At 37.3% G+C, this 27083-nt stretch overlaps 1 protein-coding gene across 2 annotated transcripts in view; it reads left to right on the forward strand.

The window, feature by feature from the left end:
* The first annotated feature begins 333 nt into the window (after positions 1–333).
* LOC145989747 (lymphocyte-specific helicase-like) overlaps positions 334–27083 on the forward strand; it is a 60547-nt gene continuing 33797 nt past the window's right edge. The window contains exons 1-6 of one of the 2 annotated variants that reach the window (XM_083125034.1): positions 334–474; positions 2594–2672; positions 4976–5190; positions 10452–10582; positions 22690–22825; positions 25971–26129. In XM_083125034.1, coding sequence (XP_082981160.1) covers positions 2600–2672; positions 4976–5190; positions 10452–10582; positions 22690–22825; positions 25971–26129 — 714 coding nt within the window. In that variant the 5' untranslated portion in view covers positions 334–474; positions 2594–2599. Of the gene's footprint in view, positions 670–2593; positions 2673–4975; positions 5191–10451; positions 10583–22689; positions 22826–25970; positions 26130–27083 lie in introns of both variants that reach the window. The other variant, XM_083125033.1, reaches the window with a different exon arrangement.

Here is a 27083-nt window from a genome sequence, read left to right on the forward strand (position 1 = left end):
GATCAGAACAGACCAGCAAATGGCTTTCGCGTATATTTCGCTTAAGTCTTTGGCAACGCTGCTTGCAACCTCGTGGTCGTGCCCTCATATCAATGCTCCGAAAAGAAAACCAAAATTTCAAACTCGGTTATGAATTTGATTTGAGTGTTTGAGGTAGAAGCATACTTTGTTCAGTAAACTCTGTTTCTTGTAAATATGTACATTTAATAATAACACTTCTAATATTCAAGAATAAATACCTACTGATCCACGTAATGGGAAAGTTCTTTGTGCAGTCATGCAATGTTGGGTTACTTTGGTTGGGTTCTGATCTGACCTGGCTACACTGGTACGCGCGAAAAGACCGAAGAATATTTTGTCGTCAGCAACAATTTGTAGTGTTTAATCAAGGAATGGTGTTTAATATAATCGATGGTTTGATAATCTATAGAATTGCTATCAGTGCCTAACATTCGGCGATATTTCTATGCATAGGTAATATTCTAACACTAGGATATAGAAGCAATTGTATGAAATAAATGTTACGGTTTTGATAGCGTCGGTATGTGAAAATTGCGGGAAACAGTACAGAAACTTAACTTGTTCGAACAGGTCGTTTTTTAAAAGTTTGATGTGTGGTTCAAGCGAATGGGTGCAGCAAAATCAATTGCTTCGGTGGTAACACAGCAGGTATTATATATATGTAGTAATATTTTAACTGTATTTGTTTTCCAAACATTTGCTTATTTAGTACTTTTTACACATAAAATGTTTCTGAAATTGGAACATGTATTTATGAGTTAACACCAATCACTCGCTCATATGTGTAAGGAAAGAACATTTTCAAAATCAAAACTAGGACATGGTTCACAAAAAGCTCTTTTTATGTGTAAATAGTGACGCATAAAACTAGATTTCAAACGATCTCGTACATTCTGATTGGTCTCGTGCGAGAAACGTAATGTTTTATAATAACTTTTATCCTTGTTACTGCATGAATGAATGTTCTTTCTCTTGAAACTTCCGATCTTTGCGTGGGGGGAAATCCTGGTATTTCGCAGAGGTCCTTTCTTATTTTACATAGTTTTTCTGTCTTATTTTAAAACCAATCGTGATGGTAGACTGTGTATCTGCTCCTGCTCTCCTGTTTTGTGTGCACCAGAGATTGGTGTGATATTTGCACTGACACCTAGTGGGGAAAATTACAACTTCTACTATGGTGCTATTTATTTCGGATACCTTGGATGGTACAGTGGGATAAACAAGTATTACTCGGAAAATTATCCATGATTAATTTCATCAATTTTTCTCTTGTATGCTTGTGCAGAAGCTGTCAGCAGCTTGTTTGTTGTTTCGTTTTGATTCTTGAAGTTCTGATTGTGTAATACAGAAAGAATTAACATGGTGATAGACAACGTTCTTCGTAATACCTGTGCTTCCCACTGTACACATGGAACATAATCTCTTTGCCATGGTATAGTGTCCTTTGTTTCCCCATCAGGGAGAAAACCCCAGCCATAAATCCAATCTTGCCCCTAAAACAAGACAGGGAGAGGGTGGCACAGGTGGATGTTCTTACCTTGCTCCGTTGAGCATGTTTTGAGAGTCTCAAAAGATTTGGTTTGGTCCCTTTCTTTTTTAAGCTTTGAGTCTTCACTCCCTCATATAAATGCTGATGGGCGATGCAACGAGGGCTGGCTGCTGATAGTCGAGAAGAGCGAATAGATGTGGCAAGAAGAGGGGTAAGTTAAAGACACTGTAATTATCCGATAAGGCCCGAACACACCTCATTCGTTTATTTCGTTAATTTTAGCATTGATACTTACCTATTCTGCATTGCAGAAGATTGTTTAAGGTGAAGTTATGCCTTTTTCCATAAAATAGTGTCAACTTTTCATATTACGAGTCATTATTTGTCTTCCTTGTTCTGCTTGGGTAACAAACAATATGGCATGCACTCGTCATGGATCATCGCACGTTGTGCTTGTGTTTTGTCGAATTGGAGTGGGTATGCAGTGTTTCAACCTTCTTAACCGAAAAATACCTACTTTTGTGTTCATTATGTCTTCACAAACCATTGACTGATAGCCCCAAAAACCATTCACGATAGCCCCACAGACTATTTCCGGCAAGGTTAGGTAAGGTAAGCATAGTTCTCGTAAAAAAAATGGCACATTTGGAATCACTGGCAGACCGCGTGACTTTCGACGCTCGCACCATATGCACGTACATGATGGAAACAACGACATAATGTTACAGAAAATGCAAGTTCCTTACATAACAAGTGATTATTTCTTGTTCTGCAGCATTCTATGGTGAAGTTTTCAGTTTCCAAGAGAGAAAATACCTCTAAGAACTTCGACAATGCTACAGAAACTGACTTCAGTAAGTAGTTTCTCCTGTAAATTTGAAGAAATCCATTCGAGCGATATCGGATATTTACCAAAGACGCTATACCGTGGCAAAATGAATAGCTGCATCTTGTCAAGTTAGGCTAGAATTTTGCTGGGAAGGAAAGACCTGAGGGACCCGGCCCATTTCAGTTAAACAGGAAGTTAGATTGATTCCAGTTTCTTGTGTTTGTATTCATTCACCAGTGTGCTTAACCTTTCAGGTAAAAATGACAACAAATATGGAGAAAATTTCACCAGAGGAAAATGCTTGTGATGCAGTTTCCTGTGGCATTTCAGAAGGTGAGTAGATTCTCAATTCTGTTGAAGTAATATACTACTGCTCTTATATTATCACTGTATTTTGTGTTGCTTGTGTTTCTTCATAGGTCAAGAACTTCCCCAACATTCGTGCAATGTCCATAAAACTAGGTGACCAGATTTTTAAAATAACAAATGTGGTCATTTTACAATTTTTCTTGATGGAAAACTGAATGGCAAAATGTATAGATTTTAATTTAAAAACTGTTTTGTCATAAATACTTATGTTTGAAAACAAATTAAAGAAATACTGTGTAAGTAACTGGTGATATGCACTTGCAAAGCACTACACGTTAGCTAAGTGTGTGTTCAAAATATGTGTGCTGTCGGTTTCTTAACCAGAATGCAAGGTGGAGAGAGCCTGCACATCAATTGCCTCTCACGCTCCTACATAACTGCAGTGATGCAGACCTCTTAATTTGAACCACACTTGTCAGATGTGAATGACTATGATGTTACTATGCCATAGTTCAGTGGTTCCCAAAATGTGTGATACAGCACCCTAGGGTGTCGTGGCTGGCTTCAAGGGTGCCATGAAATGTTCAAATATATTCAATCAATGATACGATTGTTCCAAACATTAGCTTATTTAGTACTTTACACATAAGATGTTTCTGAATTTGGAATATGTATTTATTTTAACTCAACGCAAGTAACCTAACCTCACCAACTTAGCATTGCAAGTGTTATATAGGACAAAAAAAAATGCACAAAATTCTCCATGTTTGTGTCTTAGTGTGTAAGAGTACATAAGCGGAATTTTTACAGAAGTAGACTAAATCAGCTCACCGGGAATTCCTTGAATTCTGTAAATTTATATGTGAATTTGTGGCTGTGGGAATTATGCCTGAATTCTGCTTGAATTTTTCTCCATAGACGTGAAAAATTGTAACTTTTATTAATACAAATCCAATTGAGTTTATACATAGCCTATTTATAAATGCCCTGATGCAAGTAGCCTATTTCAGTTTAGCTTCTATTTTTATGAACGAAGGAAAATAAAACTCAGTTCTCTCAATCTGTTTACTTAGTGCCCTTTGCAAAACAATCTATCTGACAGATGGAAGTTTTTTGAGATCTTGAATTTTAATTACTCCTTCTGTCCCATAATTATAGTCCGGTATGCCAAAAGGTAGTACAGGAATGACTGATGAAGAGGCAGATGGAAAGCAGAATTTGTACTGATCCTTGAGTAGTAAAGTTGTATGATTCATTCCTGTGTTTCATGTTCTTGTGTATACACCAATGTCACAGTTTGAATATCGGGCAATTATTATGAGACAGCAAACAAAGGTGTACCGGACAGTAATTATGGGACAGAGGGAGTAGGTAAATTTGAGTTTGAAATTCTTGTATAACTAACAATTTTTCGTAGGTTAGTATAACCCGTAACATTCGTGACTTTTTGTAGATGTATTTCGAGTCAGAGTATGTGGAATGGCAAATGTAAACTCTACACCTTAAATTAAATACTTTTAATATATAAAATATATAATATATATATATATTCCATTTAATGGAATTGAATCAGAATTTTTGGACCCATTGGAATCACAAAGACCCTTTATATTATTAATATACTGTATTTGTGTGGGGGGGGGGAGGCAAGGAGGTGGTGAGAGGCGATAATACGCAAGGTTGACACAGTGAGCCTTAAATTTTGGAAAGTTGTCCTTGAAAACCGGGATTTATACTTGAATTTTATAATGGTCCTAGAGTGGCCACCCTGTAAATTTTTGTCACAGTATACAACTGTTTATTTCAAATTTTTTCATTGACAATTTTCTCACTTGAACTTTCACCCCTAATTTGTAGTATCTCACACCACAACCCCCGGCTTTTAGAGATTGTCTAGTAGTCAAGAAATTATGCTTGTGGTCAAGAATTTATGCTATTTTTTACAGTATAGTGAATTTACATTGTTATACCTGTAGTGGAATTTGATAAATTTGAATATTTGGAAATCTAAAATTGTATTGAGTTGTGGTTAAGATTTGTTCATTTTGTTTCTTAAGAATTACATTTTTGTATGTGAAGTGTAAAAATATTAAATAAAGTAATGTGGCCATTCCCCATCCATCATCAAGTCTAAATCTTTTGTTAAAGTACAGCTTCAGTTTTTATCTTAGGAGGCCTTGTAATAATAAGGTAATGAATAAGTCAAGAATTTTGGATTTGTTACTTTAGTAACACCCTGTTTTATATCAGTTCAGTCATAATATATTTATGCATTCTTTAGACCCTATCTCCATTACCGCGGTTTTACTCTGATTTTATATCTGCAGATTATCCTTCGAGTACGGCTGATCCAAAAATATCAATGGATAGATTCAATGAAGATTCGGACAGTGGAATAGGGTCCAGGATAATGGATGATGGAGACGATGACGACAAATCAGTGGAAACAAGTAATTTGCTGACTGCGGACATAGAACGAGAAGAGCAGGAGTTGGCTCAAAAGTCAGCAGAAGAGGAGGAACGATTATGGCAGGAAATGCAGGTATGCAGTCCTTGATTCTTAGAGACACACACTTTTGTGTGTCGTGTGTAAGTACACAAGTAAGAGTAGTGAATAATTTAAGAATAATGAAAGAATTTTTTAAGTCTCAGAATTCTAATTGATATTTGTGGATTTTTTCTTCTATGTACATGTTGCGTACATTGTAGAATTATTATTAGTCTTGTGGTTGTTACAAGCTTTTAGATGAGACATTTGTCGGGAACATGTGCTGCTGAAATGTTACAACAACAGGGTGTATACCAGTCTAGAAAAGTCAGGTATATGTTAGGAAAATTTACTGGGTTTCTGTAAAAATCTTTGTTGTTGTTGTCATGCACTGGAAGCAGGTTTTTGAACGGATGAAAACAGAATAAGCAAGAAATTTTAAATTTGTTGTGGACAAACTATAATTCAGTATGATATACTGGGTGAACGATAAGAATTATAGCCTCGGTGGCCTAGTCTGCATGTTGAGGCTCAACTCAACCAGCCTCAAATCGATGGATACAGGGGAGCAACCCTGAGGTGTAAAGGCAGCTGGAGAGTGGTGCTGATCACATCACCTCCAAAGAAAGATAAGGTAAATAGAAGCCAAGATTGTGAATGTGTGGGGCCCTACCCCTCACGTCTCCTAAATGTGCCTTTATGGCAGGGTGCTATATGCGCAGGGAACTTTACCTTACATAAGAACCCACCCCCAGCAGTTAATTTCTGTTTAGTTTCCCTTCTCATTATTACCTTTAGCATATGAAGTGAATATTCTTAAAAAAACACTTGGTTAAGTGACATTCTAAATCTAGTGTGTAGTTAAAATATAGTGACTTTCTACACACACATGGAACTACATGAATTATTCTAATGGCTTGGTCTGGAAAAGTCAGGCAATTTTGTTTTTAAAATTGTAGGCACCCTGTCAAAAGTGTGTTTAAATGCAGGTAACAACCATAAACTGCAACAGCAGTCTGTAGAAGGGATGAAAATATCTTATTTTTTCAAATTCATGTTTGCAATCATCAGTTCTAAATACATATATCACAAAACTGAAGAATGGTTTTTAATTTATATACTCCAGAACCTGTTTTATCTTCAATGCTTTTCTATGTTGATTCTTTTAAACTATCAAAAATAGATTGTGAAAGTATGTTAAGAATCTCTTTTGTAAGTTTCTCAGGGCCCCACTGCTGTAGTACTTTAAAACTGGGAAAGTTATATAGCATGACATAATGAAACAACCTCCCTAATTAAAGAAATATTTCTACCTAGTCTGGCCATAAATACTGTTACACACTAGTTTGTGAATAAATTTAATATGGTTTCAGATTTTTAAATGTTCTTTTAGTATGTTACACATAAATATATTGCACCAATCAGTTTTCAAAATACCCACTTTTTGCCGTCACACAGGCTCGGAAGTCTTTCTGGCCAGGCATCTATTGCAGCACAGATGGTCTGGATGGGAAAGTCTGCCCCTGCTGCTATCAAGGAATGCTTTTAACTTTCAATTATAGGGTGCCTCTTCTTGCAGACAGTCCTCTAGCTCTGGGCACAGTTTGTAGTCCAAGGTACTGAGATTATGGCTATCAGATGGCCAATCAAAGGTGGAGATGAAATCGAGTACACTGGTCTCCAGTCATGTCACGTCATCTTTTTTTATCAGCTGGGGCAGAATATTTCTTGAACATCCAGGATTCATTGGGAAACATTGTTTGGTTCAACAGTGTCACGAGAGGGTCCAGGACACTTTCGACATACACTTTCGCACGGCTTTTAAACCCTTTTCACAAAATTGAGGCCTGGTGGAATTCATAGCTCACCCCCCACCAAAACATGACTGAGGGGGGGCTGGTGGCATCTGATTTTTGGGAATTCTCTCACAAACTTCTTGAGAGTTTGAAGCATACACCCTTTCAATTTGGTGGTTAAAACTTTATTCAGAGGTAAACTATTTCTTACCAGTGAAGAGAATCCTGCAATGCCCATTGGCAACATACCGCTGCAGGAGACATCTCGATTTCAGTTCCCTCTGCTTCTTCATTTGTGGCATCAGGAAATTTCCAGTACTCTGCCAGTAAGCTCCAATTTCAAGGTCTTCTTCATTTAGTACCCCGAACATTGATTGTTGTGAAATGTTCAACTCCTGTGCCATTATCACTTGCTTCCAGATGGGATTTCGGCGGATGCGAGCCACCACTGCTTTAAAGCAGTCGCTGTGTGAAGTCGATCAACTCTTGGGCGATCTTTCATGCTGCCAGTCTCATTGAATCTCTACATTGCCTGATACACAAACCTTTTGCTGATCTTGAGGGTTTTTAGTGGCAGGAAAATCTCAGTGGGTGCCATCCCAACCATATACAGAGCAATTACGGCTACTCTGATTTCATATTCACCCCACTCCATGCTAAGCACAAGAAGGAAGATACATGCTTGCTCTTTCACAGCTGAACACACAATGGTCAGGAGTGAACTTCAGCACAAGCATGGTTCATGAGCCTGACTACCGGATGTACAGTCCAAGCCGAAAGTTTATAACAATATTTATGGTCAGACTAGGTACATACAAGGGCAGAATCATTATAGGACAAGTGATACAATTTCTACCGAAAGAGCAGATAGCAGTTGGGGGTTGTCAGCTAAAACCAGCCACATCAGTACAGTTGCTACGACCATTGCCAAATCTCATTGCGCCATTGTTGAATGGAGCAATGGCTTCAACATGTTGGGGTTTTCTCCCCTTATTGATGCTGTGTGGCTCAATATTGAATATGCTTACAACATGAAAGGTTTGTTCGCAGTGCTTCTAGGAGGTTGGTTTTTGACGTAGAAGAGCTTTGCGTTTGAATGCGAGGGAGATGGTGGTGAATGTTCAAGAGCAAATAGAAGAAACACAGTGTGAAGAATTCTTGCTATGTACAAAACACTTCTGCTCTGAATCAAGCAACAAAAATTAATCAAAGCCTCCTCGATGGCACAGTGGTAGCATCGTCGCCTTGTAAACAAGGGGTCCCGGGTTTGATACCTGGTGGAGGCATATAGTGGTTTGGATCCCACTTTAAACTGTAGGTCCAGTCCCGATTAGCCTTACTGTGCATAAAGTGGACTTAAAACACCAAATCAATCAATCAAAAATTAATCAAAATTTTTGGGTGCATCGGCACATATTGGCCGTTTTGCACCCTTCAGTGTATACTGGGAAATGTGCCCTTTTCTACCTGAGAGTTAGAAAAAATGTGGGAAAAGCCCCTTGGAAAAGGCTAAAGGGGTCTGCACAGGACAATCACATTAGAAACATAAGGAGACACTAAAAAAATCCTCAGTGAGACCAAAGGATGTATTTAGGGGGGTCCAGACACCCCCCCCCCCCCAAAGACTTAACCAAGTACTAAAATAAAGTAATGAAAATGTACTTTTTAGCATTTGTTCTACTATAATTGATGGTTATTTATTTCCTGTGTACCGGCCCCCGTGGCGGAGTGGTTAGCACATCGCGCTGCAACACCAGGGGTCCCGGGTTCGAATCCTGACTTGGGCATGGACGTTTGTGATGTCTATTAATCACATCATCACTCATCCCCATCTTCGCAAATTAGCCAAATGTGGCACAAGAAGCGAAGTAAAATATAACAAATCAAATTACTTCCTGTAAACTTGGAAGACAAGGATTATTATATTGGTATCATCCTGCTTTAAAAGACAATGCCAAAAATCATTTATGCACATTACTACTTATGAAAATATTAATAAGGAACATCGTTTTTTTGTTATTCAATTCTTTATCCATTTTGCACTAATTTCCTTGTTTTTGTACAAATTTGGCGATCTTAAGTACACGCAAACAAAACAATAAAATAAATATATGCTGTTATATTTATATTCATATATCATGCTTTTAAATATTCATGTAATAATTAATATGCAATATTATTTAATTAATATTTTATTGAATTATAATGTAATTGTTTTAATTTAAACATTATTAATGTTGTTATTATTTGTGGGACACTTGGTTCGGACCCCCCAGAAATATATTTCTACACCCGCTCTAAAAAAATGTAAATACATTATTTAAAAAATTGTTTGTCATCTCCAAACAGTCATGATCAACAAAATCTGTCTGACGAAAGAATTGACATATTCGGCGAGAAAATGCCGAACTTGAAATGACATTCGAGAGCCCAGCCCATGCATCAAGTAACCATGCATGAGATGGCTCTGTACAATTCCCCTTGGAGGTAGTATTACCGTATTTACTTGTGTATAATGTGCACTTTTTCCAAAATTTGTGTCTTCAAAAACCTGCTGTGCGTATTATGCACGGAATAATTCGGACAGCCAACATGAAACTGTACATTGTCATTCCATGATTTTGTGACACCTGCATTGATTTTTTGTGTTTACGGAACCCTATCATGTTATATATAATACCATTGCAAAGCTTAAATTCTGTAGTTTCTGAATATGGCAACAGTATTCCATTCAAGATGGCGACAGTAATGAGCAATGCGGTTGAAATAAACTCATCACGATATGATAGAACATTCTGATTTTATGGTGCTTTGGATGAATGAAAAGATATGGAAAAATAAAATAATAATTAAAATGTATTACTGGCCAAACAATATGACGTATTTGGTGTGTGTAAATGGCTTAATGGAAGAAATCGATTGCTGCTAACTTCTAATTTGAAGGTCCTATAAGTGTTACGTTAGTCATGAGAAAAGTATATATTTTGAAGTTTCTTTTAGGAAAAGTAATGAAGAATTGAGCAAAACTGCATATAAAAGTCTAAAGGTCATGGCCCACAACTTTTACACTTTGAAATGTAATATTCTGCTACACCAACAAAAGCAGTCTGTTCTGGCAGAATTCACGCATGCACCACCTACAACTAAGAAAGTCATTTCGGGCACCTGAATTATACTGTGCATTATACACGAGATATAATTGTTTGTCACTTTTCCCTATCAAAAACCAGGGTGCATATTATACACGCACCTGCATTACACACACGTAAATACGGTACTTCTTCTCGATGGGAGGAATGGCACTCTTCGTAGTGTGAAGCTTGTTCCCTTTTACCTCATCCCACTAGACAACACGAGCATATTGCAACAGCATCCACATGGTTTGGCAGTGAGTGGTGGGAAGCTGAGGTGTGTTGTCTCATTGGAAGCTGTGTAATTTATTATTTTTTTAAATTTTAATGTTTGCTTTATGTACAGATTTCACTGTTCCCTTAATTTTTCTCCAATGATTTGTTCCAGGAAAAGTACGAGAAGGAGGAGAAAGAAGAAAGGTTCAAGAGGTTGCTGCAGCTTTTGAGCCGTAGTCAATTTTATACAAACTTCCTCTTAAGCAAAATAGAAACTCAAAAACAAGCAAAGGAGAATCAAAAGTTAGTATGAAAAGTATTTGGATGTGGAACTTTTTTCTTTTCGTTATTTTTATAACGTAGTTCCATAGTGTTCCAAAGTGTGAAAATTAAACATTTCCTTTTCTTGAGGAGGGTGCACGGGGATGTCATCCATTATTGTATCTAGGCATTCATACATGGGATAATAACAACACTGTTCTACTTGGATTTTGTTAGAGAAATTAAAGCACCCATTCTTTACTATCTGAGGATGCTAAATGCAGAAATGACATTAAAGAAAGTTTGATTGGCTCTTGTTTTGGCGTAACAGAAGGGGGAGAGGGGGCCATATTCAAGCGACCCACTTCAAATTAGTATATATGGCAACACTGTCGAGGGTCCGGCATGTGCAGGCACCCTTGATGTATTTCTCATAGGAATGGGACCGATTAATCGGTACTCTATCGGTATCGGCCGATATAGACATATCAGTTTATCGGTACAATTACCGATTATTTTACCGATCCGATATATCAATAAATATCTTATAATTTAGTGCAAAAATCTGCCATTTTGTTGTAATTTTTATGGATAATCTCCATGCCCTACTTTCTGAAAAAGTAAATGTCTAAATATTCAACTTCTTTTGCATTGCAATCAGCTCGAAACACACATTTATTAAGAAGATCAATGAAAATTTCAGGGTCTTCAAGGACCATTTCTAATTTTATATCGGATAAGTAGAATATCGGTACTGTATCAGTATTGGCCAAAATTTCATATCGGCCCATCCCTAATTTATCAGGTTATGCCCACATTGCTTATAATTGTTAGATAGCATGAATTATGCTTATCCTGAAAATAAGAGGCAATGCATTGCTTATGGGTAATATGAATTATGACATAACTTCAATTTAAGAGGCAATCTTAGAAAATGAAGTGCATATTCGTTTTCTGCAGGTCAATTTCAGTAAGAAAGCTACTTTCCTTTCTGGAACAGAAAACAAGTGAAAATATGTAAAACAGTGTAATTAATTAGTGTACATTTTTGGGGAGTAAAGGATGCGGTTGATAATAATTAGACGTAAGCAAGTTACTAACTTTTTATGCGAAACTTACTTGTAGAAGTTCTATTAATTTCGGTGGCCTCTGCCACCATCTGCTTGGGAACTTGTTGCTCCACTGATAGACTGGCTTCCGGTTCCTGTCATTCACCTGTGTGCCTAGGAGCTCCAATGTAGCCAGTTCGTTTACAAGTAAGTTTTACGGAAAAAGTTAGTAACTCTCTTATGTCGAATTGTAATTAGTATTTTTATCATAGTATTAAACTAACTAAGAGAAGATCTAGTCATAGTTTGATAATATCTTCATTACTGTATTTACTCATGTATAATGCACACTTTTTTCCAAAATTCTTGCACCCAAAAACTGTGATGTGTATTATGCACGGAATAATTCAGACAGCCAACATGAAACCGTACAGGGTCATTCCATGATTTCGGGACACTTGCATTGATTTTTCATGTTTACGGAACCCTATCATGATATATATCGTTGTAAAGCTTAAATCCTGCAGTTTCTGAATATGGCAACAGTATTCCATTCAAGATAAAGACACTAATGTCTAATGCGGTTGAAATAAGTTCATCACATAATGAAGGATTTTTTTCTGACTTCTATGGTACTTTGGATGAAAGAAAACATAAGGGAAAAGAAAACAATAATTAAAATGTAGTACTGGCCAAATAATAATATATATATGGAGAGTGTAAATTCCTTAATGGAAGAAATCTTGTGCTGCTAACTGCTAGTTTGAAGGTCCTGAATGTGCCTTGTATAAATGTTACATTAGTTTCGTTTTTGACGAAAACACGAAATGTGAAATAACACATTGTAATGTTAATTTTTCATGTTTCTGAAACATGTGAGGTGCATTTTTCTACCCTGTTTTGTCACGAAATGATTCAAAATGAACTGCAAAATGTGAAATAGACTCTTAAACACGAAATTTACTGTTTATATATCGACGTGGCACTTTGTAAAGTGAAGTATCCTGTGAGTTATGCAATTCACGGAAAAAGGATTAATTCTGCTGTAAATATTTGAGAAGCAAAAATGGACCCCTTTATACAGGAATAGACTTAATAATCTGGTAATGATTTAATGTGCTATTAGAAGGGATATGTTTATTTTGTGTAATAGTGCAGTTTTGTAATCAAATTTTGGATTATATTCACATTTTCAAAACCAAAATGTCATTTTATATACCGCCTTTTCACCACTATAACAGTGAAATTTCATTTTATTTACCGCTTTTGAACCCAAAATTGTATACCGAAATTTTGCTTTTTTATTTACCAAAAATGAGTGACTTTCTACTATTACAGAATAAATAAGGTGGTTAAAGAGTGAAAGCTTTGGGATGCTAAACATATATATTTTGAAGTTCTTGTAGAAAAAGTAAAGAAGGAATGAGCAAAACCACGTATAAAAGTTTGAAGGCCATTTCATACGATTTTTCACTTTGTAATGTAATGTTCTGCGACACCAAAAGAAGCCAGGCAACTCTGGCGGAATTCGAGCATGCACCTTCCGTCACATGGGATGCATATCAGCAGTACTTGTTGGGCGAGAAATAATACAATATAACTTCCTGAGCACTGCAAATTCATAACGTAATTTTGATCTTGCTTTCTATTACAGAATAAATAAGGTGGTTAAAGAGTGAAAGCTTTGGGATGCTAAACACAATGGAGGGAGAAGGGGGAGGTGGCATGCGTTGAAGACTTACTGTTTACACAAGAGCATATTCTCCTCTTGGTTCACATAGCAACAAGTCACTCATTGAATAGGTATGATGTTATTCACTCTTGATCAGCATAGCAACCGCTTTACGACCTACAACTAAGAAAGCCATTTCTTGAAACTGGATTGTACTGTGCATTATATACGAGATATAATTTTTTGTAACTTTTACCTATCAATAACCAGGGTGCGGATTATACACTCACTCGCACTATACACGCGTAAATACGGTATATCAGGGTGGCGACAGACCTGGAAAACCTGGAAAACCGGGAAAAGTCAGGGAATTTGAGGTGTCAAAAAAAGTCAGGGAAATGTCAGGGAATTTAGTCTTCATTGACTTCGAACACTCTTTTGACGAAAATTGTTATAACTCTGGCACTATGGGAGCAATCTACTTCGGATAACTTTTGTTTTGCAGCTAAAACATCAGCGCATGCAACGGTGTACAATTTACAACACCGGACCGAGGAAGGGGGCTTGGGGGCACGTCCCCCGAATTTCAATGGAAAAAACAAAAATCTGGAGTTTGCCCAATTTTCTTCCGCTATTTTGGGGAGAAGGTGCAAACTTTAGTATTCTTTTCAAAGAATGGACATTTCTCAAGAGAATAAAATATGTTTCATGTTCTTTGGTGCCATACAAGTTGAATAATATGCCAAAATGTGATTTTTCTTTTTTTATGAAAAATAGGTAATTTGCATGTTTGGAGGAAAATTGTTATAACTCGGGTACTATGGGAGCAATCTACTTCGGATAAGTTTTGGTTTGCAGATAAAACATCATAGCATGCAACCGCGTACAGTTCAGAACGTCAAACCGAGGAAGGGGGGTTTCGGGTGGTGCGACCCACGAATTTCAATGGAAAAAACAAAAATGTGGAGTTTGCTACATTCTTTTCAAAGAATGGACATTTCTCAAGAGAATGAAACATGTTTCATGTTCTTGGGTGCCATACAAGTTGAATAATAAGCCAAAATGTGAAATGGTTTTTTACGAAAAATAGGTAATTTGCATTTTTGGAGGAAAATTGTTATAACTTGGGCACTATGGGAGCAATCTACTTCGGATAAGTTTTGTTTTGCAGCTAAAACATCAGAGCATGCAACGGTGTACAATTCAGAACGCCGAACCGAGGAAAGGGGGTTTTGGGGGGAGCGACTACCGAATTTCAATGAAAAAAAAACAAAAATCTGGAGTTTACCCTCTCTTCTCCCGCTATTTGGGAAGAAGGTGCGAACTTTAGTATTCTTTTCAAAGAATGGACATTTCTCAAGAGAATGAAACTTGTTTCATGTTCTTTGATGCCATACAAGTTGAATAATGAGCCAAAATGTGAAATAAAACTCTGTTCGGAAATGTGGCATGGATATGTTGCGGAAGGGGGGGGAGGGGGTTGGTCATCAATATGAATTTCCCAGGCTTGCTCCAGACCTGTGTCAGAGTTTCCACCCAAACATAAGAGTATGAAGGTCCAAAAAGCGCATTCATTTCGTAATGAGCACCATGGTACCATATGGTATCATCAGGCCAGTATGACCTTACTCTGATGATACCATATGGTTGGTATCATCGGAGGAGTAAAGGATAAGCCTCTAAATATTATGTGGAAAATGCATTGAATTATCATTTTTTCTTGTCCGTATGGGAGTAGTAAGGGGACCTGTCGACAGATGGAGGCGATAAGAGCGGGTGGCGCCGTCCGATAGTTGTTGGACGTCGTAGTAAGGCATTTTGTTGGGCAAACTGAAGGAACATGGAAACAAATATGTTCCATTGATACATACGATTTTTGTCGAATATCACCACCTGACAAAGTATCTCACTCAACATGCGACAGAAATTGCATGGACTGAAACATCCAACAAAAATTGCATGCATAAACAAGAAGAGCTTTAGACTGCAAATATGCTGCTGGAATTTTATTACTCTTCTGGCTCACTTCACCTTATTGAATGTAGCAGTGCTTGCGAAGGCTTTCTTTTATCATCCTGACGTATTACTGGCTTCGCACAAGTTAACATACGTTTACAATGACATTGCAATATTCTTAGATATCAAGAAGAATCCAACCAAACTGGATATATATTGAATACTATCACGAAAAAGCGAAACATAAATCTACATTGGTGAACGTTTTAAAAATTGGCAAGTGCATGCTCCCAACCTCCAATTTACTGCAACACTAGTATTGCAATGAAATTAACGCCACTCTCTGTCCTGTCTGTTTAATCTCGTGAGAGATGGTCTTAAATCTCTCACTGAGTGAAGTTAATGTCCAATATTATGAAATAAAATACTAATAATAAATACGTAAATATTTTAATACCATATTTACTCGAATCATTCAATCATAACAGCAAATCACTTCCTTCAAGAATTGACTTTTCTCTGCCAGCCCTGCTAAATTTTCACTTTCCATCTACTGATTTATACGAGAGGTGGCCAGAAAGTAATTTCCAATTAGTAGGTACATTGATTTTTTGCAAATGCCAAAACCGTGAAAAATGGTACTTGCTGCGAAACTATCTTTATGAATGTGCAGTGATGTCTGGACACATTTTTCGCCCGTTCGAAATATCGAAATAATGCGAATTTGGCAAAAAATGCGAATTGTAGGCTTTTTTAGCAATTTTTTTTAAAGAAATGTCCTAAAACAATGAAGAAATCCAACATCCTTGTCTTTTCTAGGCCATGTTTGTGTACATAGAACATGCAAGTTTTCCAACATTTTACTCAAGAGTAAACTATAGAGTTATACGTACGTGGAATAATTCCGACAGCCACATTAAATCATTTATTTCCCACGATTTTTTCAACTTCTATCAAAACCATTTGCATCACAGAGCAAAGTTGCAGGGTTCTAACAGGAGATCGAGTGCGTATCTACCATCACACGGGAGCCACATCTTAGTATTTGTCGCACGAGATATGTTTTGAATTACCAAGCTAAGTGCGCACTATCGGCATTTGTAATAATGGAGCTCAGTCGTTAGGGCATCTGACTACTATGCGAGAGACCGGGGTCGATCCCCTGCAGGGGAGAACCGGGATGGGATGTTTTCCACCTATTCCAACTGCTCCGGTGCCCACCCAGCATCATATGAAGCTGGTACCTTGAGGAAACTTTTAGGGATAAAGGTAGCCAGGAGTGTGGTGCTGATCACATCATGCCCACCTTCAGCCGTGATCAAGAAAGTGTGGGGCCCTAACTCCACACCAAAATTCCATTATCTAAAATCCTTACCTTAAAATTAATAAAGGGGTATGGAAAATAACTTTCAAGATATCAAACTCTCGCGAAGAGGCATAAGCCATGTGACTTACAATTTGAAACAGTAGTTTAAAAACACCATGAAGGTATAATTTCAGATATTTGCCAGAAAATGCGCTAAAATGAAAATGTGAATTTTGGGAAAAATTTTCGGCATAATCACTACCGTTGTTCTGGCATGTGTCGCAGCATGGCACTAAATTTTGTATGCCCATGGTATATGTGTCTGACAGCAAAGACTGGAACTATCTCTACCGCAATGTAGCTGTCAAATCCTTGCCTTGCCAGAAACCTCTTCAGTTAAACAAAGAGATGAAAGTAGGTACATTCAAGGCCAGGGCTGTACAGGGAGTGGTCTAAGATCTCTCACCTGAAGTGATGCAAAGGGCCCGTGTGTACTCAGCTCTATGGGGTTGTGCACATTCGATTGGCCTTCCGTGAATTGTCTGCACCATCGTCTGACCATACTATCACTCACGACGTCCGGTCTGCACAACTCACATGATTGCTGGTGGCTCTGTGCCAAATTCTGAGGGTGCAATGTAGGCTACATCGCAGTCTGTGGGAGAGTTTATGAGAGCTGCAATCTTTAACCTATAACTGTCCTAAACCGGCTACAATGCAACTGTACCAGATTACAGCTACATGCCACTTCTTCCTGCCTGTATGTGTGTGTGTCGCTCTCCGACCACTAGTGCTGCGTATAGGCACCATTGGAGCTTTTTCAGGATGCCCCTCGTATATGAACTTTCAGAAGCTTTTATTATTAGAGTGTTCCTGTTTTTAATGTGTTGGTTAGCTAAATCAGGTACCTATACAATGCAATTCTATAAATTCCTTGCGTTAAATTTCTAATACTTACATACCCTTTTCGTCAGCATTAATGGCATAACTGCATGTTACCAGTTTCACAGCACTTCACTTGGATATACTGTACTGAAGCAGAAATCCCATTGATAATGTAAGGAAATATGACACTTTCTTTTGTTCGATTCAGTTGTTTCACTTATATGCAAGAGTTAAGTTGTTTGCTTTACAGAGAAGAGAGAAGTAGCTTTATGCATTGAAAAATGAATCCGCACTCATGGTTCTTGCAAGCAGAAGGTTCCAAACCTCAGTGGAAATATCAACATATAATACCCAGAATGTATAAGGAGACTGATAAATTACAAATTGAATTTCTTAATCAATCACTCTTCACTCTTATCTCATTTAGTCGTAACTTTAAAAATAATCAAGTATTTTATTTTAAACTTACTGCGTATGACAAAATTCCATAATCCTTCCTTAGCTTGTGAATTGTAATAATTTTCCAAATTCACTATTTTGCAGTTTGAATTCAAATCATAGAGAATAGAGAAATTAAGTCAATTTAATAGAAGATAATATTGGTACTTAGCAAAATCATACGTGGATCTGTATGAGTTTATTATTTCCATTTGCAAAAACATCGATTTAGTTTAGTTTGTAATTGCCAGGGAAAAATGTAAGTTTTGTCCTGGAAAACCTGGAAAAGTCAGGGAATTTCATTTCTGCTTGTTTGTAGCCACCCTGTATATGCTCATCATGGTCCTTCACTTAGGGCTGAAATATTCCAGTTTTATTGGGATAAGAAAGTGTAGGGTGGAATTTTTACTGATACCTGGTTATGAATCTAATATCATTGATAGGTGCATACATTTCAGAAAAACAATGGAGATAAAACAAAGAAAGGGATAAAAATAAGTGGGTAGAAGTATCCTTTATTAAAGGAGTTTTTAAGAAAGTCCACTTTACCATTTTCTTGTTGCAATTTTTTGGGTAGTGTTTTGTATATATTTGCATATATGTATGTATATATATACTGCATTTTAGGGATGGGCCGATATGAAATTTTGGCCGATACCGATAAAGTACCGATATAAAATTTACCGATACCGATAACCGATATTCTACCGATCCGATATAAAATTAGAAATGGTCCTTGAAGAACCTGAAATGTTCATTGATCTCCTTAATAAATGTGTGTTTCTAGGTGACTGCAGTGCAAAAGAAGTTGAATATTTAGACAATTACTTTTTAAAAAGTAAGGCATCGAGATTATCCATAAAAATTACAACAAAATGGCAGAATTTTGCACTAAATTATAAGATATCTATCGATATATCGGATCGGTAAAATAATCTGTAATTTTACCGATACACCGATATGCCTATATCGGCCGATACCGATAGAGTACCGATTAATCGGTCCCATCCCTACTGAATTTTACTATAATTATCAGGGTTGCTACGCGACTGGAAAACCTGGAAAACAGGGAAAAGTCAGGGAATTTGGTTGGTCAGGGAATAGTCAGGGAAATTTGCATATTTTCTGGAATTTACGCACATTTTGGAGTTGCAGGAGAACCAGTTACCCCCACACCCCCTATACGCCTTCATGGCGTGGTGCTATGCACAGGGGAACACTTTACCTTCTTTAGGAGAACCAGTTACAAAATGAACGAACGGTTCATTTCCACTTTCGAATACGGTTCTTGTGATTCCAGTCAGATTCAGTTCAGAAACTTGCTCTTCTTGTCATTATGACTTCTAGTCTGTTACGTACAAAATTATGGTTCCTTTGCATTTCGATTCTATGTTTATTCATTCTCGGATCTAGGTTCTTGGATTCGTTACGACCGTCCGTTCATTTTGCGACTTGTTCTTGTGAACCTGTTCAAGACCGGAATTTGGAGAGGAGTAAGATTTTTTCCTTAGAAAACCAGCGACTCAAGACGAAACCTGCGCACCAGCCATCCTCACAATTTCTTGCTGAAAAAAAATGTTGCTTTAGCTTTGTGTGAGGTGAGGAAATTTCCTTTCTTCGAGAACACACCCGTTCGGAACTCGTTCTCTTTTGATACGTGAAGCGGAGTAAGTTGGTTTTCGAACAGTTCATAAGTTTTGGATCTGCAATAACTGTATACTCCTTGAACCAAAGACAATGTAATACTTTCTGCCTTGAAGAGCCGAATTTCACGTAACTGGCTGTGGTTGACGTCACACTGGACGGGTGCGGATGCGGAGTAAACACAAAGGGACTAACTACTTCGTTCCCCCCGTGAACCCGTTCTTTGAATTTGAGTCCTTCGTTTGCGACCCGTTCAGAAGCAACCTGATCAACTAAGCTCCACGACAGGTTAAGTTTACAGCAGGTTTTTTGTATTAATCCGCGCGAGAACAGCGCTGAGAATCTTTCCTGCCAGTCTTGCCTCAACCGTCGAGCTGTTCATATCTCATACAGTGAGAAAATCAGCAGTATTGCAGCGGAACTATATTCTGCGCGCACGTTTTGGTCCATATATGCGAAAAGTTGCTGCAAACTTAACCTGTCGCGGGGTATAGTTAATTTGCTCGTTGTCGTAGTTTTTACATTGCAGAGATGTGTTACACCCGAGAAATTAGTGATTTTATGCAATATCTGTGATGTCATTATTCGAATATGCACGTGTTTTGTGCATGTAGAACGAATTTATTTTTTAAAAACTGTCGACTGTAGCTTGTCAACCGGAGAATACCTTGTCCGTGGGAAGCGTGTATGCTTGCGTAAGGTCATTTTGAAGGTTTTTTTTTTCAACATAACTTTTTTCAAATCCAAACAGTGCCCATTATTTTAAGGAAGGTTCAAATTTCGTGTCACAATGATTGCCAAAATTCTATGATAGTCTTCCTGCTAGGAAAATTTGAAAAAAATCATAAAACATTTGGAACTATTACCTTTTTACATCCTTTGTCAGAAAAGTTCCAGGACTGATTTTTTTATTCTTTGCATGTAATATTCAAACACAAGAAATGCACCTGATATGTGTTCTGAATAGAAATGGCCTTAAAAGTGTTTCCATGTAAACACACTAGGTGGCAGGGCTGTGCTTAGTAGTCCACTGTTTGCCTTGTTGGCGCATTTAGTTGGAAGTTACACAAGTGTCGTGATGGACGTGCATTCCGAGCAGAGAGTTAACATTAAGTTTTTGATAAGCTTGGAAACCCCTAGTGAAACATGGAATATGATACAGCATTTGGTGACAAGGCATGATCGAAAAGCTGTATCTTTGAATGTCACAAAAGGTTTCGGAAGGGCAGATATTCAGTGCAAGATGATTCAAAGATAATGTATATCCCATTTTTTCGTGCTAAAGGTTTGGTGCACCATTAATATCTGCCTGAAGGATAAACGATAAACAAAAACCTTTATATTGACGTCCTGAAACATTTGCGTCAAGCAATTCTGTGGCGCCGTCCAGATTTGTGGGCATCTGGGCAGTGGTTCTTATTGCACGACAATGCAAGGCCACATACTGCTGTATCAGAGGAGAAATATCTGGCCAAGCATCGTATCTCTGCTCTACCACATCCCCCATATTTACCCGACCAGTTACCGTTTGATTGTTTGTTGTCTCCCAATGTGCAAACACCGCTGAAAGGGAAACGTCATTAAGATATTGGTAGCAATCCAAACGGTTTTGTGACAGATGTGCTGAGAAGTATCCTAGATCAAGCTTTCCCTGCTTGCTTCCATGACCTCCAGAAACGGTGGCATCTGTGTATAGATAGCCAAGGGGACTATTTTGACAAAACCTAGGACCATTAGTTCCTAAGTTGAATAAATTATTTTTTACGAGCTCAGTCCTGGAACTTCTCTGACAAAGGTTGTAATAGACAGATTTCGATGTTTTCCATAATATAAAATTGGTTCCAGCACGTGGAAAACTCAAATAATGGAGATATTTGATTCCAAATATGGTCTGCGTAGCGTATATATTTTTTTAGGTGTATGGTTGGTCACCGGCCCCATTCACTTTCTGAATTTCCGAAATATGTACTATTTTCAATAAATTAAAAATATAATCATTAAACTTATTGCATATTTTCTAAAGGTACATGACCTAATTTTATGTTGTTTCTCATTTGTATTGATATAATTGAGGTTGTATACAGGTTATATTGTAAAGCTTTGATATATGCCACATTTTTTGTTGATTTTGTTTACACCACCTTAATTGTAATGACTTAGTGAAAGTGGGGAAGTAAAATAGTTATTTATTTTTTCATTGAATAGCATTGTATTAATCACTTAGTAAATTTTCAGCTAATAACTGTGTATATTCATATTCATAATAAATAACGTGCCTGCATATTTAATTGAAAAACATGAGGTTCAAAAGCAAAAGTCATGACGACAAACATGTCTGGAAAAATTTAATTTCTGGTCTGGAAAACCTGGAAAAGTCAGGGAATTTCATAATCAAAAATTCGTAGCTACCCTGATTATGTATTATTTGTGCTGTATTTATGATTTTTTTATTTAAAAAATAGAATTATTTGTTAGCCATTAGTCAGTATGTGGTAACTATTATGTAGAAGCTCACCATTGATAGCCCTTTCCAACAGCCAGGTTCTGTTCAGTTTCTCTTCTCATTATTGCTTTTACAAGTGAATTTTCTAAAAATCTGGATTAAGTGGCATTCTCTGTGTGGTATGTAGCTAAGATGTAGTAACCTTTTTACATGTGTAAATACGTGTATTACCGTAATAACTAGATCTGGAAAGTCAGTGAATTTTGTTTCACAAAATTGCTTTTACCTTCGAACCCCCTTTTGTTTTAAGCTTTCCATGGCCAGATTACGATACTTAATCATAGTTCCCCAATTTCCTCATGATAGTAGGTGGCCACCGGTCAGCTTCCATGCTTCCCCCAGGAGACTCGAACCAATGTGCCTCCTGTAGGCTGAGTCCAAAGCCTAATGCCTTAGACTGCATGAGTACGGTGCAGGACACTTCTAGTGCCCACACCAGTTTTTAATTCCATTTTATCCTTGATAAATGATGAAGGAGAGCAGGTAAAACTGGACTTCTAAGCTTGTGTGTTCTATCTTGTTTGCCTACTTTCTGACAGGTAAGGTGAACATATAATTTATATCATATCCCAGCCCGTCAAGAGTAGTTCCTGGTAACCCCCACCGCTGGAAATTTTTCATATACCGCACTGCTAGTAAACATATTATCTATATAATTGTAATGTTAGCCCATACTTTTTTTATTTTTTTATACAGAACATCTGATAAAACTGAAGAGACAGGTGACGAGGGTGATTCTCAGAAGGAAAATAAGCAGAAAACCAAAACAACAAGTCCTAGTTCTCCAGTGAAGAAGAGAAAGCTGTCAGATTCCAATTCAAATGTTCCTAAAGTAAGTTTTATTATTATGTTGGTTGGGTTGTGGTCTCTTGGGCATCCTGAAACTGAATCTCGTGCTCCGTGTTTTTTTATATGTATTTTTCGTAGCTCTAGCACATCATATTCAACATAGATTGTGCATAATTTAAGTTCATTTTATGTTCATATGGGCTATCAGTCCTGGACCTATAGTTTGAAGTGATATCGGGTGAAGGTAAATTTCCCCGTGCATAGAGCACTGTGTCATGAAGGCACATATGGTGGTATGGCCTCACATATTGTTTTTATCTCTGCAACTTTTATAGGTGGTGGTGTGATCACAACTGCCGTTACCCATTGATTTTTGGCTGGGTTAGCCCCAGAGCTGCTGTATGTGGGGACAAGCCTGGAAAAATTCTGACCTTAGTACACCCACCCCAGGAATCAAACCTGGGTCTCTCCATGTTTCAGTCAGACACCCTACCAACTTGATCACCTAGTAATATATGAATCAGTATGAAATGTGCCTTCACCAGGGATCAAACATGAGACTTCTTGATTTCAGTGAGAGATCCACATACATTCTGCCCTTCCTGGTGAAGCTCGCTAGCCATTGAAGTTTTATTTTCAATCACAATTTTAAAGTATTTCTTCCTTCTTCATGAATATATTATTGTAATGAGGATTACAGTTACTGTATCTAAATACCATGTGCAGTTTTATTGCTCAAATGGTTATAGTTAATACAGTGAGAAGCCTAGCTCCGTGGCAAAGTGTTTGCACAGCACACTATGATGCTAGTGGTTCTGGGTTCAAATCGCTACCTGGGCATGGGTGTTCTTTGTCTATCCCTTCATCATTGCGATTATCCAAAAGTGACAGAAAAGCGACATTAAATAACAAAAAAATAATCAAATTAGTACAGTGAAAACCAAAAAGGAGAAAAATTATTTACAGTAAATGAAATTAACTCTGCATTTTGGATTTTTTTTTCTTTGTAAACCTGGAATTATTTGGCACTATACTATTTAGTGTAAAATAGTAAAATATCTTTTTTTTTTTTATTCTGTGGTTGCATTTTTGAATTTCAGTGGCTACAATAAGAATTTATAATTTTGCTTCACAAAAGAAGCATGCTGTTGAAATTTTATGCTGCAATTGCATGCTTTATTTAGATTATCAATTTACAATTTTTGTGTTATTGTTCACAAATGTGTGTGAAATATTTATATTTTAGTTTAGAATTAAACTGCATTAATAATGTTGCATGCGTAATAGCAGACACACAAATAGATAGGGCTGATTCAATAACAGATCTTGGTGTAGTGTTCGATGATAAATTATAGTTTCAGTCGCACGTCATCAAGACTCTTAATGAGGTTCATCATGAGAAGTGCAAAAGAATTTAATGAGAAAGAAATGTTATCGCTATTTTACTTATATGTTAGACCCAAATTAGAGTACTCATCCATAGTGTGGAGTCCACAAACCAATAAAAAATTGATATTATTGAAAAGGTTCAAAATAAATTCACCTGTTATGTAATTTTTAGGATAGATGGTGCATACCCAAAGATGCCACCTTATAACGAATTTACTTATTAGATTAAACATTGTCTTCCTTGGAAATAGAAGAACGATACGTCAGCTCCTTTTTCTTTTCAAACTTCTTAACGACAAGTTGGATTATTCCTCTCTACTTTCAAAAATAACTTTTTATGTCCCCCATCCAAAATTGCGATGAAATGGCTCCCCTGCGAAGCTTGTATAATGACTGGTTAGAGAAGGGCATACACCTGGATATAATTTCTACATTTCCTGAGTTCAAACTCAATTTAATGGATAACATTCCTTCTTAATATATTTTTTTTCTTTTTTTTCTTCCTTTACATTTATGTATGTATATACATCTACATACAAGGGTCGTTCAAGGTTGACCAGGACTTTTGTGTGTAAAATATTAATGAATCAATGTAGCGCTGCATTACTAGGGCAGGACAGACCATGATCCTTTGCGACACATTTGGCACATGCGCAGTTAGTGTAAACAAAGATGGCGGCAAGTAGTGTATCTGTTGCTGTGGAACAGTGGTGTATAATGAAATTTCTAGTGAAGGAGAAGGTGAAACCTGCTCAAATTTGGCGTAGACTGCAAGCACAGTATGGTGAACAAACACTGTCACGGGCAAGAGTGTACGAATGGTGTCATTAAAGTTCCCCTCCACCCAAGAAAAGCAAAGCGCTGCGGTCTACCTGTAAGATTTTGGGAACAGTCTTCTGGAACATGAAAGGTGTTTTCCATGTGGATTTTGTGGAGAAGATGTGCCACAATTAATGCCAAGTATTACTCAACACTGCTTCACGGTGCTGTACGTGGGGCTGTTCGGAAGAAAAGACCTGGAATGTTGTCGAAACACGTCATTCTTCTCCATGACAATGCCAGGCCCCACACGGTCCATTTGACTTAAAAAACACTGGCCAGCGTGCACTGGGAGGTTTTACCACACAGTCCTTACAGTCCAGATTTATGCCTCAGTGATTTCCACTTGTTTCGGGCTTTTAAGGAGCATTTGGGCGGGATGCACTTCCAGACAGATGAGGAACTCAAGAACGCTGTCCTGCAGTAGTTACGACACCAACCTACTTTTTTCTACGCCAAAGGCATCAAGGAACTTCCACAACGACTGCAACGGTGTCTGGATGTTCAGTGGGAATACTTTGAAAAACTGACATAGTTTGGTGCTTCTATGTATGCATATTTCCTGTCTAGAAATAAAAGTCCTGGTCAACCTTGATCGACCCTTGTACATTTATGTATGTAATTGTGTAAAATTTGATTCATGTTTGATACATGGTATCTGTAACTTTTATATGTACTTTTTATGTTAGAAAATGTGTATTTTTTTTATGTATGTATTAAACTTCAAATGCAAGAAATTTACTGTACACTGTAAAAGGGCAGTTGCCTGTTGTGCGCAGCATAATAATAATAAATAAATAAATGAGTGCTTCCACTACTTTGCCTCTCATGTTTAGAATCATCTTATCGATCTAGTCTTCGCCTTTCATGGTTGGACAGTATATATTAAAATGTATAATAACTGAAATTGGAATAATTTTCTTTTGAAGTAAGAATCAATTTCTGTAGCATTGAATAAACATGCAGCACTTGCTTTGTAGATGTTGAAACTGGATGATGGATCAAAAGTAGAGAAGAGCAGCCCAGTGACAGGTGAAAGACTGACCGACTGTGGTGTGCTGGTGCCGAAGCGTCAGCCATTGCTCCTGGAAGGTGCTGCCATGAGGCCATACCAACTCGAAGGCCTTCAGTGGCTTCAGGTGGGCATCACACTATTTTCAGGTTCACATCAACTGTTTTGATGCAGTAGATTATTTTACTTCCATGAAAGATAACTTTGGGAACAGTTCCGGATGTTTAATGATTTTTTGCAAGTTTAATAGGTGTGTTGGGAAGTGTTTTAGAATACTAGAAACAATTGTGGGAGTAAGTTCGAAGCTTGGAGAAACTAATTGGCACAGTATAAAGCTTCACTAAGTTTTAATTAGTGGAGAAATAATGATTTGAAATGTAGCTTATGCAAGAAGGCGTTCTAGGTTTATGATTGACTCTGACTCAAGTTTCATGCTTGAAACCAAATATTGATGTGATCAGGTGTTCACAGCATCTAGGAACATTATTTTATGCTAGAAGCCCTAAATCTAAACTAACAATGAAAGCATTTAGTGACAGAATACCTTGTGAATCCCATACACGTGAAGTACATGATAGCATCAACAGTCTGTATGCAAGATGACAGTAACGAATGGCTGCTTGCAAAGAAATAATCATGCAAGAGTATTCGGAAGGAAAAGATAGTTTTCCATAAAACATGCAGTAATTAATCACTAAGAGATCGAAGTATGCGTTAACTGGCATAATTAGTAGAAGTGTGCATACATATGTGGTTTCTGATGTGAAATAACCCACTGTAATGTTCATTTTTTATCTTTTTGAAAGGTGTGAGGTGCATTTTCCTAGCATGTTTTGTCACAAAATAAACTGTAGAATGCGAAATTTGCATTTAAACATGAAATTAAATGTTTTTGTACTGACAGGACACACTCTGAATTCTGAATTATCCCGCAACTTGTGTAAATCATGGAAAATTTATTAATTCTACAGTAAATATTTGAGAAGCTAAAGTGGATTAATTTACATGGAATGAACTTAATACTCTGATAACTACATAAATGTGTACTAAGAAGGGAAATGTTTATTTTGGGTAAAAAGTA

The sequence above is a fragment of the Lepisma saccharinum genome, chromosome 7 (genome assembly GCF_977018435.1).
Source record: "Lepisma saccharinum chromosome 7, izLepSacc3.1, whole genome shotgun sequence".
NCBI lineage: Eukaryota > Metazoa > Arthropoda > Insecta > Zygentoma > Lepismatidae > Lepisma > Lepisma saccharinum.